Raw genomic sequence first — 18233 nt, 5'->3', positions numbered from 1 at the left:
GGAGTCAGTGCAGGGGTGGGGCGTGGGGCGGGTTACCAAATCATATAGTCAAGTCTGGCATCAACAGAGCAGAGATATAATCTTCTGCAAGGAGGCAAAGTTAGTAATTGTGAAAAATAAAGATATCATACTGTGTCTTCCTCTTTCTTGTTTACTCCATTTTTTCATGAAATGCATCTACCACCATTGTGGGTTTATGTCTTTTTTTCCCCTTTATTGTCATTTCTATAGTTTTAGGAATGTTTTTAATCTACCATGTATTACTAAAATACTACCAATCACTTTAAAAAGTAACTTCTAGGACATGGCCTATTTGAAAGGTAAGAACTGTCTATAAATATTGTTTTCATTATTTATAGCAGTTTCTCCCAGATCCTACAATATTAATAAAGTATTTAAATTGTATTTTTTAAATATGAAACTACCCAATATTCACTTTAACACTGAGGAGGAGTTTTCTAAAATAGCTTTGATCTTAAATATCTTGATTTTGACTTTTCTAATTTGCTTTTAAGCTCCAGACTTATGTCTTCAATAAAATCAAGCAGCTCAAAAGAATATCATTCTAATCCTCTAAGCACAGACAATCATATTCAACCTGCTGGTCTACCTCTGATATCTACCTGCCTTTGCTGGCTGTGACTTAACTCTTATGATATATTTGGGAAAATACATTTCTAAAATATGTTTCCATATACCAAAACCTTATTTAATTGGGAGATGGAAAATACAATAAAAGGTTACTGAAAGATAATAATATGAAAGAAGTGGTCAAATTCAGCTTTTTGCTACATTAGTTTTTATTTTATATTCTCTTCTCTAATAACTGTGATACAATAGATTGTCAACTTTTTAAAAAACAAACTTGCTTTTTATACTTTGGAGCGTACACTAAAATGATTAAGTATTTCTTAACAAGTAAAGCTTGCTCAAGCACATCAGTCACATGTTAGCACTTTCACCTCTTGGGCCTGGGCTTCTGAAGTTAGGTTTTCTCAGTTCAAATGCTGTTTCCATCTCCATATAGTCATGAGCCATGGTAAACTACATAATCCCTTTAACCTCAGTTTCCTCACTTATAAAACAAAAATAATTATCTTTATGACAAAAAGTCATATGAGAATTAAGTAAGCCTTATGAAGCCCTGACATAGTACCTGGCAAATAGTAAATGCTCAGTAAATATTTGTTGAAAGAATAAATGAATTTCTGTTTAACTTCTAACAGCTATCTTAGTTACTTTTAAATGCCAAATCCTATTATGACCAAGTTTAAAAACTATACATCCTTTACTGTTAATAAAATCATCTATATTGTGTTCAGTCAAAATTCAAAGTTATTTATTAAACATCTTTTTATTAAGAAAAGAGAGGCTGAGGTTTTCGCTTATTTATTTTTGTTCATCTAAATTCATCCAATTCAAGACAGGGATAGTTGTCTCCTTAGGTACTACTTTGTTTTTTAACCTAGTGAATCTAAAAACTCCATGAGAAAATTTCCCACGTGTCTGTATCGATGCCTACAGAGATTCTTCACTATACAGATTTTGAGGGGTAGAGTCTTAAAAAACCAGACCTCAGTGAAGCTGGTTCATTGTCCAAATGATAATGAATGAATCTAGAGTCATCAGAGAACATGTAAACCATCTATAATTATTATATAAAGTGTTTGAATTGTTTAAAAACATTTGGGAGGTTTCTGAGACTCTGAGAGCATCTCACGACTCTACAGAGCCTTTTGTGAATTTTTGATATCAGAGACTGAAAAGGCTTTTACAACTAAGCTAAACTAAAACCAAATGACTATGGCTGAAAAGTCCATCAGTAGCAGATATCAAGGGAGAAGAAAGCAAAACAAACCAGGAAGATAAATGGATCCATTCCCTTCCCTTCTTTGTTGTTCAACTGATTTCTTTCTTATAAAAATTCATTAGAAACATTTTAATATGCACCCCAAAGGCTGCCTTCACTTTGTACTCATGTTAATAGTGGAGAGAGCAGTATGTGTGGTGCAGAAAAAGCAGTAAAACTGGAATCAGAATTTGTGGGTGTCTGTCAGGTCTGTCATCTCACTGGGACTCAGTCTGCTCTTCTGCAAATGGTAATGAAAATGGCTACCTCACAAAGTTGTGACTGTGAAGTACAGTAAAATAAATGAAAATGACTAGGACATTGCCATTCAATAGAAATGTACGGTGAACCATAAATATGAGCCACATATAATTTTAAATCAAAAAAATAAAAAGAAGCAGGTGAAACTAATTTTAAAAACATTTTATTTAACTCAACATATTTAAAATATTATCATTTCAACAGGTAAATCAATGTGAAATTACTGAGATTTTTTACATTTTTTTGCATTGTCTTTGAAAATCAGTGTGTGTTTTACACCCATACCACAGCTCTATGCAGATGAAGCCACATTTCAGGTGCTCGATAACCACGTGCAGCCAGAGAGCATTGGTCTAGAACCATGCTGAGGCTTCCTATGTGTTTATTAGACCCAAATAGTACTTCTTACCAGATAAATCCTATGGGACTTAGGAAAGTTCATTTTAAAATCAACCACATTAAATAGAGTTTGTATTTATATATTTTTGGTAGAAGTACATAATATATAATATATAATATTCTAATAAGAACTTAAAATATTATCTGTACTAACTAGACCAAGTATTTATCCAAAGTAAGAACTACCAAAAACAATTACTGTAAGTCACTAATATTCGTTTATTTTGTACTTATTTATGTGACTATTTTGTTTATTAGGATTTGAATTATATATTAATTTGACATAAAAGAAAATAACTGGGATCACTATAAGCATATAAACAATTCAAGCTATAAGCTACAAATGACAAAACTACACCTTCCAGCAAAGAAACAGGAATAGAAACAAAATATTTCTCTATTTTTTTTGCCCACAGGACCTACCATTAGTAAGCCATGGTACAATTTTAATAGCTTTCATTGTTTTCTCATAAAAATTTAACCACAGTCTCTAAATAATAAGATGACCACCTATTATGAGTATTATGAATGTAAGAAAATACAGTATTAAAGGATACTTTAAAACAACTCATTGGGGTTAAAACATTAAATATCTTTTATATTACATTCATTATTAAATTACACTGAATAGCATGTAGTAGGCCAATTCTTGTGCCTTCAGCTCAAAGAACAGGATGGGAAATGAATGGAAAACTTTAACTGCAAGGTCTTTCTGAAAGTTATCCACAAAGCACAGAGCATGTATGTGCACCAATGCATGTTGATGCCCTTGTAGTCTGCATATTTTCCATCATTTTTTTCTCTGGGCTGTCCAATAGCTCAACACAAGTGATCAGAAAAGATACAAGAGTAAAACAGAGGCAGAATATTGGATGGGTGACTGCTACCTCATTTCAAATCTGACCAGGACCAATTTAGTTACCTAATATAACTTCCATTTTACAAAGTGTTTTGAAATTCTCAATGACCAAAATTCTTTGGGCTTTGATTTTTCACTTACTATGTATTCAAAAGATGGCAATTCTAGAATATCGGTTCTCTCCCCCAAACATATCATCAGAAGGCTCAATCAGAAGTGACACACACACAAAAAGTGCCACCAGCTGAATCATTAATTCTATGCCCTGTGGTACTACCTATGTGTCCTTCTGCAGTCTTCTGACCAAAAACTCCTCATCTAGCCCTGATCAGGCTGAGCTAGAATCTCCCATGGGCTCACACTACCAAGTGGTCTCACTGCAGAAGACAGGGTTTGAATACTCACATCATCATATTCACATGGCTTTCATTTAAATTTTCCCAGGAAGAATCTATTGCTTCAATTAGGCACACATTTCCCAAGCTAACCAGGGCTGACCCCTAGAATCACTGATGTTAAACACAAAGACAAAGACATACACTGTACAATTTTAAACACTTGGACAAACTGCTGAAATAAACTACCCAATTCATTAAGAAAGACTCACATCTGGCATTTCTGTAGAGAAGGAAAGGGTCCTGAAGCTGGAAATCCAGGTCTTTAGTAATGGGTTCTGTCCTGTTTTCCATGCTCAGCCTATTCATAATGGTGAAACCATGCTTTGGAGAAGCAGACCTAAGAATCACAAGGGTGGGAGGATATCAAAAAACAAGTTGTTCATTACAGTACACTTTTAGTACAACTGCTTTCAAATGTGTCTTCAACCTACATTTGAGTGTGCCTTCAACATTTTTGTACCTATCTACAGCTTTGTGCAAGTAAACTGCATGCATATAAAGCAATGATTCTTTGCTAGGAACTAATAGCACTAATATATTAATGTATATAACACATGCAGCATGACTGTAATAACTGATCCTTTGGTAAAATCAAATCATACTTATTTAACTATGCATGTGTCTGTATCTTGTTTCCCTACCTAAATTTAAATTCCTTTAAGGAAGAGATGGTAATTACTATTTTAAACACTACATGATTTTTAATACAGAGTGTACCTCACAGTTACATAAAAATAATTTTCACAGAAAATCCTGGTGTTTGTCTGAAATGAAAAGCTGTGAAACTTACTAAAGAAATGATGCAACTCTGGGCAATGATCTGGTGAGGAAATACAATATATTAAAATTTATATAATTCAATACAAAAGCAGATGTTTTGTTTTCTTTAATATGAAGCAAACAGCTTCGTAAACTACTATAAAGTTTTTCTCCATAAAAATGTTGCATTTAATAACCTTTTAATTTTTCATTTTATTCAATAAACCTTCAGTGCCTACTCTCTGTCAGGCAGAAAGAACCCAAATTATACAGAGTATAGAGTTTAATCACTACATCTGCATTTGCCTACTCTTGCGTGACAGCCATATAGCAATTCAACTATGCAGCTTCTGGTGATAAAAGAAACCCCACGTGCTTATATATTGAAAGTAAAAGAAGTAGAATATGTTTATTTACTTTAAACTAGGGTGCCTGGGTAACACACCCACAGAAGTGTTATGAGCAATAGGAAGAAAAGGTGTTTATATCTTAGTTTGATATAAACTTGATATCTGATTTGATGCTGACAAAGGAGTAAAATACAGCTACATTATCACATAGAGAATTTCCTTTTGAGCCTTTCAATTTTAAAATTGATGGAAGGCAGTCCTTGTCTAATTCATTTTGCAGAGAGGTACACTGGTAGGCATATAATCAAAACCAGACATAATCATAATAATCATTTCAACTTAAATTCTGAGGAAGAATGAAAATTGACTTCCAAAGATCTCTGACAGAGTCCTTTAGAAGCATCAAGTTCAGAAATCACCAGTGGGTTCTCTATGAACTCTATTACAAAAAGGAATACGTGGAAGGAAATGAAGAATAAAAATTTTTTAATAGGATTAGGTGTTTTTACACAGAATCGGAATTTGATTCTTGAAGTATTTCATTAACACAACAGGGTCTCAGCTCTCTAACACTGTGGGTACAGAGCAAAATATACCTCTGGCAGCTCTGTGACTTGTGCCCCAAACTCCCTTTTGATCTGTCGTTCTCTACAGAGGAAGGAACTCCACATGCTAGAATCTGACTTTGGGGTGAGGGGTCTGGGGGAAGATAGGAGGAGGTAGGAGGGGCTCCTATTGGTGAGGAAAAGGTTAAGAAATAGGGAAGGTTTGTTTCTGAATTTAATGGTTTGTTTAACTGACAGCTCCACTAGGAATGCAAAGTAAATTAAGTACTTGAAAATACAAAGCTACATTTGGTTTGAGTACACTGAAAAAAAAAGGAACCCTACTTAAAATCCCTAAAATAAATCATTAATGCATATTAATATATCTTTCCTTTTACTTCTCAAAAGAATAGTACTTGTTTTAAGAACTGAATGAGACTGCATATTGTGTGCTTGGCACACAGTCGAGCTCAATTGTTTGCTTTTCTTTTCACACTTCAGAATTCTCAAGAGTAGTCCCTACTGAATAAGCTCACTGATGCTTTTGGAATGTTTTGGAACACAATGTAAACTAATATAGCCAATGACTCTTGGGTCCTCCCACCTTTCTAAAATGGAATAAACCGACCTCCTCCTTACCTGCTCTGATGCCCTCTCCCATCCAGTCCTGTCTTTCCACTCCCACTGCTGCTTCCACTACACACAGTACCCTCGGTGGCCTCTGTACTGTTCTAGCTCTGCTTTTATCTTCATGGCTGACTCTTCTCTGTACCTTTGTTGGCTCTAAAACTAGCCATTAGCCTTCCTCAGTTCCCTCTTTACTTTCTCCTTCAAAGAACATATTTTTTCTCACAGTTTCAACGGCCAGATTAATGCAGATGACTCAAAACTCTGTCAGCAGCCCTGGCCCTCCCCTGGGTGGATGGACATCTCCATTTGCATGCCCTGCTATCACTCCAAATCATTATTTAAAAATAAACTAAAATTTATCCTCAAATCAGATTCCTGACTCCCTACTTTTATGTTCCACCAATGTCTCTCATTCTATCAAGTCTTCCATTTCAAAATCTTAATGTTGTTTTTAAAATGTCACCATTCCCTCTATACATGCAATATTTCAATAAATCTTTTCAATTTCAACTTCCATTATGATCCACACTCTCATCATCTCATGTCCACTGCAAGCATCTTCTCAATGTTCTTCTGTAACTCCAATTTCTTCTATTACCAACATGTGCTCATAATGCTGACACACTGACCTTCCCCACACATTCTGTTGTAATTCTATTACTCTCCTGTTCATAAACCTTAAATGACTCCATATTGCTAGGAAAATAAACTTCAAAATCCTTGTCTGACATTCCAACCCTGCAAAATTGCCTTACCCTCACTGTTAATTTCTAATTAATATAGTGTAACTCTCTGTCAATGTAAACTCTCTGCACCAGTCATTTTCCTCACTGTCCCCTAATGGTTCCATGCCTCTGCTTACACCATTCCTGCAAGACTGCCCTTCTGTGCGAGGGCAGTTCTACCTTTATTCCTGAGGATGACTCAGTATTCACCCCTCCATAAAGCCTTCCACAACCTCAGAGGCCCATTCATTGCTTGTAACCTATCAACTGGCACTCAGGGTTAGTTCTGTCTGCATTATGGTTTCTCTTTAAATGTCAGTATATGTATATACTGTGTGTGTATATTTTCCACCTCCCCAGTAAAAGTGTTAGCCATTGAAGGGTTTGTATGAAGACTTTGTATTTATCTTTGAACCCCTGCATGATGGTGATGGACTGTAGCTGACATTTTTATGCAAATAAAATGTTTAGCTATTAAGACAATATACATACTACATGTCTGTATGCATGTAATATTAATGACATCACTATAAATGATAATGATATAAATTACTAATGGCATGAGCTTATCATTAAATTTATTAATAATTAAAATAATACCTTAAATCTATCCTGAAACATTGTATTAACTAAATAATAGAGGACTCAGACATCTGTAATTTTGGATCATACTTCTTTAAATAGTCAAGGGTAATGGGGGAGACATCAATAAAACCCTACTGGGTTTGGAATATTTAGACAAACACCATATGATCCCCTTATCTGTGGAATCTAAAGAACAATATAAACAAACAAACAGAACAGAAACCAACTCATAGATACAGAGGACAGATGGATGGTTACCAGAGGGGACGGGGGTTGAGGAATTGGGTGAAAAGGATGAAGGGGTCAACAAGTACAAATTGGGCGTTACAAAATAGTCACAGGGATGTAAAGTGCAGCACAGGGAATATAGTGAATAACACTGTAATAACTATGTATGGTGCCAGGTGGGTGATAAAAATATTGGGGGAATACTTTGTAAATTATGTGGTTATGTGACCACTATGCTGTACACCTGAAACTAATACAAAATAATAATTGAATGTAAACTAACTGAAAAATAAAATTTTAAAAGATAAATAGATATCTGGAACCTTTTCTAAATATTGATTAAATAATCTAATATCCTTAATAGTGTACTTCTAGTTCCTTGCCAATGCATTACATTCAAGAACTTTGTACCCTTCATTTGAATAAAAGGATAAATATTTAATACTACTTTTGAAAAAACACAAAGATTTAAGTTCATCTTTATTGATTCTGAAAGTAGTATACCTCACACAATCCTAGGTGACATTATTCAGTATTCCCTTATGTTAATTAAAAACTTCAAACTAACATTCATTTCTTTTACTTCTTTTAGAAATAAAATTACAATTAAAGAATGATCATCAGTTTCTTTATAAAAGTAAAATACTCTTACCTTGTGTAAACAAATAAGGTTCCTTCCACATCAGTCTTCTCCTAGAATATAGAAACACAAGCAAAACATGTATATTCTCTTTATTAATAGCAAACATTCACAGAGGTTAAAGAACATAAACTTCTTATAGGACTGGAGTTCTACCCAGTTTCACGTAGGGCCAAACCTAAGCAACATCTGATCTAGGAGGGTTTACTCTTAGGGAAAGCAGAAAAGCAGGCTCTCACCTGACTTGGCTCTGCTGATTGAACAGCAGGAAGTAGTGAAATTCTCCTTTTGTCACTTACAAAATAAACCATCATTACCTCTCTTTACCAAATGCAGGGATAACAACACACCATGGGTCTCATTAGAAAGAGATTCTAAGAAGTGTTTTGCCTTTTCCTCTGCCCTCTGAACTGCGCACATAGCATGCTGCAGGAATCACTGGGGCCTGCATCTAATTACCCTTCTCTTTATTTTCCGGGTTCATTTTCTCTTGCTATATATACCCCATCGCCTAGGAGAGCAGGTGATCTGCCAATAACTCCACTTCGACTACTACACTGAAGACAGTAACGATGTCATAATTTTCAGCAATTAATCACCTACTGGATAGAATATTTAGAGTCAAGTTCTGATATTTGAAATAAAATTAGACAGAAAGAAACATTACCAAGTTAGGACTCAGGAAATCTGCCTGAGAAAAACTGGGAAAAGTGGTAAAATTAAAATGATAAACTATCATTTTAGTTCCTTTGGAAAGGCTCTTTTCTAACTTAACAAAGGCAGGACCTCAGGCCCTGATAAAAATGTTCATTGGTGCACTGCATTCTAAAAATATTTAAGTTATCCATTTGTAATGGATACTTAATCCATAAACTCGTAATCAGACTATTATTATTCGGAATTTAAAATGTACGTTTACTATTTAATGATTTAATTTTGGCATTCTATTTAACCTCATAGTATTTTATTATTTATGTTCATTACCAAAATCATTCAAAGTTTAAGTAAGTACTCAGTATGCCAAAAAATACACTCTTTAAGAACAAAGGCATAATAGTAAAATAATTTTAAAAGGCACACACACAAAAGATGGAAGCATAATCCTTTCACAAATTCAACTAATTTCAGCAATTTTCTTACTCACTGTAGTTCAGTGGGTCTCACAGTTCAATGGATCCTCATAGCAGCAGCAGCGGCATCACCTAAGAATTTGTTGCAAACGCTCAGGTCCTTTCCCAGACCTACCGAATCAGAAACTCTGAGGCTGGTGCCTGCCCAGTAGGCTCTCTTGTTAAGCCACCCTGGTGATTCTGATGCTGCTGCTCAATAACATGATCTCTGCCTGCAGAACTCTACTAGCAGTCATAAAAACAAACTCCACTATGGTCCAAATTAAGAGCAAATAGCTTATTAAGAGTAAAGTACTGAGTAGCAAGATTTTTAATCCTTATTATTATAGAATATGCAATTAGAAATAAAGAATTTATAATAAATAGTTAAAACAATTTTAGCCAGTCTTTTCTCTGATATAAACACCTTGGTAAGAAAGTTAGAGGCTTCACTCTTAAAATGGATTTACTATGAGGTCTGCATAAGTCACTTTAATGTACTATGAAAAATATCCTTATTTTTCAAATGCGCCCATTTGCCACCGTGTTTTGAAAACTACCAAGTAAAAATGAAAAATATATATATACAGAAGTGTTATTATTTATCTTTTTTTGCAAACATGGTTAATTCCTATCTGTGGAGAAATCTATAACCTGGGTGCACTTTAAGAATTACTTAAACCACCACAGTATCAGTCATTGAGAAAATGGCTATTACAGTGCAATAAATGCTACCCACACAATCTAAGGATTTGTGGGCATCCCCAAAGTTTAACTAGTACAGTTAGGGTACTTACTAGTCCACAGAGCCTTTAGGAATAAATCTGTAAAAACTAAATATTTGGTATTATTTACTACATTTGTAGGAAACTGAAGATAAGGTGACAGAAATAGGACTTACAACTTATATGCACTGTCAGAATCACTTGCTACATGGCCAAACCACTTTCCTGTCTTCCAGTATTTGACCTTGGGCTGTTTTGTCCCAGAGACTCAAATGAGCATATTTACATGTATCAGTGTAAAGACATAACGCCTAATGGCTTTTGACTTGTTTCCTTTCTTTCTTTATGAAGTAGTAATAGAAATTACCTTTTCTTTAAGAAAAAGACTTTAATGCTCAATTTCAGCTTTGAAAAATCCAAAATCAGAAATGTATGAGGTATGTTTCTCCTGAAATTATTCTCTAACTCATAATAAGCATTTCTTAAGAATTAGATTTTTATATAGCATTACACACAAAGAGCATGAGTTGTTCATGGAAAAGAATTGTTTCAGAGATTACAATACTGGACCTGGAGTGGGGCTGTTGCCAGGTCATACTGGGCTAATTATTATTTTATGTCTCAGTTTCTCCACTGCAAAGAGATAACCAGCCTACACCACTCAGATCTTTGATGACAAAACATTTTTCTCTGGCCTATCATAGCTGAAACAGCTCAAATTCATGCATTTTTTTTTCTGGTCCCTCCAGTTATCCTAGGTAACCAAATTTTTTATTTTTTTCATTCTGGGCAAAGCCCAGGGTTGGAAGTATGGGGAATAGTTAAAACGAGACTTTATTAGGTCCTCCTTAGGACCTCCAAGTAAGGAGGACTGTTATTTTTTTAAAGCATTAGTTCATAGTTTTGGTGGATTTTAGCTTCAATTTTAAAAGTAAAATTTAATGATTTAATATTATACTTTACTATAAAAATATAAGTGCTAAAAAATTAAGCAGTTCAAAATTTAAAATACAGTGAAATATAATAGTGCCAATTTGCACATTATTGGGACTCAGAACACTATCTGAACCCTCTGAAACAACTCAAAGCAATCTATACCTTGCTGATTGTCTTCAAATAATTTACCCCCCTAAATCTGTCTTTCTTAGTCATGTATGTAGCATCCAAGTCACCTGTATTTCAACAAATATCAAATGCTTTGGCCTCATATCCAGAAATTGTGATTACAGAGCTCAGAAAGCCAGTAGCTAGCTGGTGAGGCAGTTTCTCAAGCTCAGCCCTTTTGTAGAATTTTTAGCATCCCTGGCCTCCCTCCCCTAGATGCCAATAATACCTCTCTCGATGACAACCAAAAATTTTCTGCAGTCACATCAACTCGTTGAAAAGTACTGTTCCCAGGGCTGAGAGGAAGAAATAAAATCAGGGCAATATTATTCTACATGTGGGTACTTTGGGGGCGTGGTCTTTCCTGGCAGTGGGAAAGAGGTCTAGTTCTAAAATTCCCCTGACACGGTGTATTCTTTTTAATCCTTCCTTAAAACAGCTCACTTCCTCTTCCACTCTTCCTTCTTAATTACTGTCTGTGACTGCCTGGTCATTCTTCACCTATTTTCAGCGTAACGACTCCCTTCCTTTTACACCCCACCTTCCTTGTTACACATGCTTTCTCCTCCACTCTCAAGAATGTTCTTATCAATATATTAGGTTTACATTCAAGAGGCTCCCATGCAGAAGGCCTGAGTGATGGCACACAGAGACAATGGTGATAATTTGTTTACCTCTAGCAACTGCTCTGCGTCTAAACTGGGCCTCTCTTCTCTTTTTTTCTTCTGGCTAACACAGCCTTGAAGATTAGTCCTTTCGAAAGAATGACCTTTTACTGAATGAATGATGGCCTGTCTGAAGGCAACAAGTCAAGGGAGCAGGAAAACATAATCCTGTAAATAATGTATTGTGATACTTCTGCCTTTTCACGACGCTTTAGTATAAAGACTTTGCTGGGTATCTAATAAACCTCTACAACTATTTTAACAGGTATCTGTCCCAAAAGTTTCTAGGAAACAATTGTTATTCAATTGCTATCCTACACGTTTCAGGATTTTCCAGACTATAATCCTGGTCATTTATAGAACTATACATTCCTGATCCTGCCTGTACTACAGAATTGCCTTGGCAGAATTATGACATTATACATTTAGGATTTTTCTACAGAGTAGTGTAATAGCCATATGTAGAGTATGTTTACATCTTTTTAAGTTACATTGATGAAACTGTCCTGTGTTGCTCATGTGGCAAATTACTCAAAACTGGGGAGAAATAACCCCTCCTTACCGAGTGGAATACTTCCTATTACAGAATTATATTAAAGAGCTCTCCCCTATCCCCACCTTTTTCTTTTTTGCTTGGCCAGTTGGAGAGCAGCCCTGAGCTCATGTCAGTATCTTTCCTAACAATTGATGACAAAATTATTTTCTTTCCCATTTTAGGACCTTTTATCTTTTTTTGTTAGTCACTTACAGGTGAGTAAGTAGGCTATATAAATGAATGTGGGTGATGAAAAATAAATGAATTTGTTCAATATAGATGTTTTCTTGCTTAAATTTTGATGTTTGATACCTTCTTGGAGAATGTTTTTAAAAAATCTTCTGAAATCCATTCATCCAGGATTAGTGCTTTTTATTGTTTTGCAACTTATTTAAAAGCAATGAATGAATAATACAATGGGCAGATTAATATTATTTCGACAAATATCACTAGGAGGTAAAGAGAAAAAAAAATCCACCCGTCTACATTCAAAATCTACTTGTAGCCTGCAGGAGGGCTCACACGTCTTACACTCCTACCCCATTCAAATTGTGAGAAAAACTGAATCTAATTCCGTTGCTGTCTGCTGGGGCTCTGCTTGACAAGAGCACTACTTCGGCTCCCAAACGAACTCAAATATCAAAACTCATTTTCGGTCTTGGTGGGCTATGGTGTATTAATCTTTAGGAGAGGGCCAGCCTCCTTCTAAGTGTTAGACTGAGTCCCATTTACTCTTTTATTCCCCGATGTTCGCTCTTTCCTTGGTGTGTTCCCTGAGTTGGCAACTTCAGCTTTCTCCCCGCTACCAAGGACTGGTTTCTCTTCGTCCCATCTGAGGTTCCAGAACCAGAACCAGAACCAGAACTCTCCTCTCGTCCTCGTTTCCTAACCGCCCCTTCCCCCACACCCCACGCCTGCCCCCTCTACCGCCACCGTTTTCCTGTAACAGATCCCGCTTTGCACTCTTCGGTCTTCCGGCCTTAACGCACCAGGTCCTCCCTTTCCTTCAATTCTCAGGGTCCCGTCCTGAATCTGTTGGGTCTCCCACCGTGGGGTACTGCAGGTATTTAAATCTTGCCCCAGGTTCAGATGGTCCCAGAGACCGGCCTCCCTCTCCCCCAAGCCCCAGAGCTCAAGGGCGCAACCCCCCCGCCCTGCCCCAACTTCGGCCCGGAGCCTCGAGACACCACTGCCCACCTCCCTCCTCCAGGGCGTTGCGTTCGGCCCGTAGGGGGGGGGGGGGGGGGTTGTCGCGCCTGGGTGTGACGACCCGTCCCCACCCCCGCCTGCCTCCACTGCCCCTTGCATCCGCACGCACCCACTCGTTGGCCCGATGGCCGAAAGTGTACAGAGCCACCTGGCTGGCCACGTCTACGATGCGGTTGATATAAGGGTCGTGGCGCTGTAGGGCCGCCAGGCTGATATCGCGCCCCTTCCCTACAGGGCCGCCAGCCGCTACCGCCGCCATCTTCCCGCCCGCCCCAACCGCAACCCAGCGCTCGGCAGCCACTCCAATAGATCGCAGAACCAGAGAGATTCCTGCCACCCAGCTCTTGGGGCGACCACACGTCGGGGGCGTCCTTCCTCAAGCCATCTCCTCCCTCTCCTTCTTAGACCGCACAAGACACGACTAATCGATGGTCGGGTTCCCTCCAGCTGAGGATCGTTGCCCCTGGCAACTGAAAGCCCGAGGCAGTGGTTTGACACCCCTGTCTCCAACCCCCATCCTCCCAAGACCTGTTTACTTCCTAAGTAAGCCTTCAAGCTGCGGGCGATCGGATGTTATCTCTTAGATGTGCTCAACGCCCTGGCGTGCCTTTCCTTTGGCGCTCAGTGAGGAAACCTACAATAATAAGCCGCAAGCATTAAAGAATTGAAGAGAAAGAATTATGATTTCTGTCTGCGCAAGCACCCAGGCTTCTCAAAATGTAGTTCGGAAACCCCTTGGAGGTTCCCAAAACCTTTTTAAGGGGTCTACCAACTCAAAATTATTTTCATGACAATGCTAAGACTGATCTGACTCCTCCACTGTGTTGACATTTGCACCAATGGTGCAAAAATAGTGGGTAAAAGTGCAGATGTCTTATTGCGAACCAAGGCAAAAGCACCAAACTGTAAAAGCCAGTGTCACTTGAAAATGGTCTTGATAAAACAGTAAAAATTATTGAATTCCTTAAAGTCCAACTCTTTATAAATTCTGTGTGAAAAAATAGGAAGTGTGCATAAAGCATGTGTGCTGAATACTGAAGTGTCATATTTATCTCCAGGAAAACACTTCCGTGCTTGAATTGCAAGCTGATCTAGTTTTTACTTTTATTTTCATTGAATGTTATTTTTACTTGAAAGAAGGATGGACAGACTGGATATTCAGACAGGCATTTGACAGACATTTTTCAAAAATGATGTGCACCTGCCACTTTGAGTTAAACAAAAGACAATTATTGTTGCCAATGATAATTTTTGAGCTTTAAAGTGAGCATTACAAGTTTAGAAAACATGTATTCACTGTCATGAGCTTGATAGCGTCTCAATACTTGAGTCTTCTCTGATGAAGTCAGTATTTGGAAAGACTGATGAGGAATTTGCTCTTAAACCATGGGAGAAAGGTGAATGTTTACTCTGGTATATGCATAACTGAATATACAGTTTCATTTAAATCTTTCAATAAGGCTTTAACATTTTTTTAAAGGAATTTATACCTGAGTCTTGGGGCTGTTGGGCAAAGACTACCTTTGATAATTTATTTTATTTTATTTTATTATTTTTTAATTTTAATCATTGTTCAAATACAGTTTTCTCCTTTTTACTCCCAATCCAGTCCCCCGTCCCACCCTCCCCACTTCCCTCCCATTACCACCCTCCCCTTAGTTTATATGACCATGTGTCCTTTAAGTTTGTTCCTGTGAACCCTTCCCACTGTCCCCTTAAATTCCCTCTTCTCTCCCTTCCGGTCACCATCAGCCTGTTCTCTATTTCAATGTCTTTGGTTATATTTTGCTTGTTTCTTTGTTTTGTTGTTTAGATTCCTGTTAAAGGTGAGATCATATGGTATTTGTCTTTCACTGTCTGGCTTGTTTCACTAAGCATAATGTTTTCCAGCTCCATCCATGCTGTTGCAAAGGGTAGGAGCTCCTTCTTTCTTTCTGCTGCATAGAATTCCATTGTGTAAATGTACCATAGTTTTTTGATCCATTCATTTACTGATGGGCATCTTGGTTGCTTCCAGCATCTAGCTATTGTAAATTGTGCTGCTACGAACATTGGGATGCACAGGTTCTTTTAAACTGGTGTTTTAGTATTCTTAGGATAGAGTCCCAGCAGTGGAATTGCAGGGTCAAAAGGCAGATCCATTTTTAGTTTTCTGAGGAAGTTCCATACTGCTTTCCATAGTGGTTGTACAAGTCTGCAGTCCCACCAACTGTGCACTAGGGTCCCCCTTTCTCTACAACCTCTCCAACACTTGTTGTTTGTTGCTTTGTTTATGATGGCCATTCTGTCTGGTGTGAAGTGGTATCTCATTGTGGTTTTAATTTGCATCTCTCTGATAGCTAGCGATATTGAACATCGTTTCATGTGTCTTTGGATTTTCTGTATGTCCTCCTTGGAGAAGTGTCTGTTCAAGTCCTTTGCCCACTTTTTAATTGGATTCCTTGTCTTCTTAGAGTACAGTCTTGTAAGTTCTTTATATATTTTGGAGATTAAACCCTTGTCTGAGGTATCATTAGCAAATATGTTTTCCCATACAGTTGGTTCTCTTTTAATTTTGATACTGTTTTCTTTAGCTGTGCAGAAGCTTTTCATTTTGATGAGGTCCCATTTGTTTATTCTTTCCTTTATGACCCTTGCTCTAGGGGACAAGTCAGTAAAAAAGTTTCTTCGTGAAATATCTGAGATTTTCCTACCTACGTTCTCCTCTAGGACTTTAATGGTGTCACATTTTATATTTAAGTCTTTTATCCACCTTGAATTTATTTTTGTATATGGTGTAAGTTGGTGCTCAAGTTTCATTTTTTTGCATGTGGCTGCCCAGTTCTCCCAACACCATTTGTTGAAGAGGCTATTTTTATTCCATTTAATGTTGCTGCCTCCTTTGTCAAATATTAATTGACCATAGAGACTTGAGGTTATTTCTGGGCTCTATGTTCTGTTCCATTGGCCTATGTGCCTGTTTTATGTCAGTACCAGGCTGTTTTGATTACAGTGGCCTTGTAGTATAGTTTAGTGTCGGGTATTGTGATCCCTCCTACTTTACTCTTCTTTCTCAAAATTGCAGCAGCTATTCGGGGTTGTTTATAATTCCATATAAATTTCTGAAGTGTTTGTTTTATGTCTGTGAAATAAGCCATTGGTACTTGAATAGGTATTGCATTGAATGTGTAAATTGCTTTGGGTAGTATGGACGTTTTGATGATATTAATTCTTCCAATCCATGAACACGGTATATGTGTCCATTTGTTTGTGTCTTCCTTGATTTCTTTCTTCAGTGTTGTGTAGTTTTCTGAATACAGGTCTTTTACCTCTTTGGTTAGGTTTATTCCTAGATATTTTATTTTTCTTTTTGCTATTTCGAATGGGATTTTTTCCTTGATCTCTGTTTCTGCTGTTTCATTGTTGGTGTACAGAAATGCCTTTGATTTCTGGATATTGACTTTGTATCCCGCTGTTTTGCCACATTCATTTATTAGGTCAAGCAGTTTTTTGGTAGAGTCTATAGGATTTTCTATGTATACTGTCATGTCATCTGCAAACAGTGACAGTTTTGTTTCCTCCTTTCCGATTTGAATGCCTTTTATTTCTTTTTCTTGTCTGATTGCTGTGGCTAAAACTTCCAGTACTATATTGAATAGAAGTGGTGAAACTGGACAGCCTTGTCTTATTCCTGATCTTAGTGGAAAAGATTTTAATTTTTGCCCATTGAGTATGATGTTGGCTGAAGGTCTCTCATATATGGCCTTTATTATGTTGAGGAATGTTCCCTCTATTCCCACTTTGCCGAGTGTTTTTATCATGAATGGGTACTGTACTTTATCAAATGCTTTTTCTGCATCAATTGATATGATCATGTGGTTTTTGTCTTTGCTTTTGTTTATGTGATGTATTACATTTACTGACTTGTGAATATTGAACCATCCTTGCATCCCTGGAATGAATCCCACTTGGTCATGGTGTATAATCTTTTTAATGTATTGTTGGATGTGGTTTGCCAGTATTTTGTTGAGGATTTTAGCATCAATGTTCATCAGTGATATTGGCCTGAAGTTTCCTTTCTTTGTGGTGTCTTTATTTGGTTTTGGAATTAGGATGATGTTGGCCTCATAAAAAGAGTTTGGGAGACTCCCATATTTTGGGTTTTTTGGAATAGTCTGTGAAGGATAGGGGTTAGCTCTTCCTTAAATGCTTTGTAAAATTCTCCTGTGAAACCATCTGGTCCCGGGCTTTTGTGTGTTGGGAGTTTTTTGATTACTGCTTCAATTTCTTTTGTTGTTATTGGTCTGTTCAGGCTTTCTGCTTCTTTTTCATTGAGTTTTGGAAGATTATTTTTCTAGAAAGTTGTCCATTTCACCTAGGTTTTCAAATTTCTTGGCATACAGCTCTTTGTAGTAATTTCTTACAATCCTTTGTATTTCTGTGGTATCTGTTGTAATCTCTCCTCTTTCATTTCTGATTGTGTTTATTTGGGTCTTCTCTCTTTTTTTCTTGATGAGTCTGCTTAAAGGCTTGTCGATTTTGTTTATCTTTTCAAAGAACCAGCTGTTGGATTCATTGATCCTTAGAATTGTGCTTTTAGTCTCTATGTCATTTAATTCTGCTCTGATCTTGGTTATTTCCTTCCTTCTGCTTGCTCTGGGCTGCCTTTGTTGTTGTTC

General features: G+C 37.0%; 1 protein-coding gene across 2 annotated transcripts in view; it reads right to left on the bottom strand.

Moving 5' to 3' along the window:
* DCP1B (decapping mRNA 1B) overlaps nt 1-13918 on the bottom strand; it is a 54273-nt gene extending 40355 nt beyond the window's left edge. The window contains exons 1-3 of one of the 2 annotated variants that reach the window (XM_036018448.1): nt 13685-13918; nt 8241-8281; nt 3976-4103 (exon numbers count right to left, since the gene is read on the bottom strand). In XM_036018448.1, coding sequence (XP_035874341.1) covers nt 3976-4103; nt 8241-8281; nt 13685-13834 — 319 coding nt within the window. In that variant the 5' untranslated portion in view covers nt 13835-13918. The remainder of the gene's footprint in view (nt 1-3975; nt 4104-8240; nt 8282-13684) is intronic. The other variant, XM_028532070.2, reaches the window with a different exon arrangement.
* Nucleotides 13919-18233: the final 4315 nt, after the last annotated feature.

The sequence above is a fragment of the Phyllostomus discolor genome, chromosome 2 (genome assembly GCF_004126475.2).
Source record: "Phyllostomus discolor isolate MPI-MPIP mPhyDis1 chromosome 2, mPhyDis1.pri.v3, whole genome shotgun sequence".
In the NCBI taxonomy this organism is placed as follows: Eukaryota; Metazoa; Chordata; class Mammalia; order Chiroptera; family Phyllostomidae; genus Phyllostomus; species Phyllostomus discolor.
The sequence above is the reverse complement of the archived record's forward strand: the minus strand, read 5'-3'. Positions and strand labels throughout refer to the sequence as shown.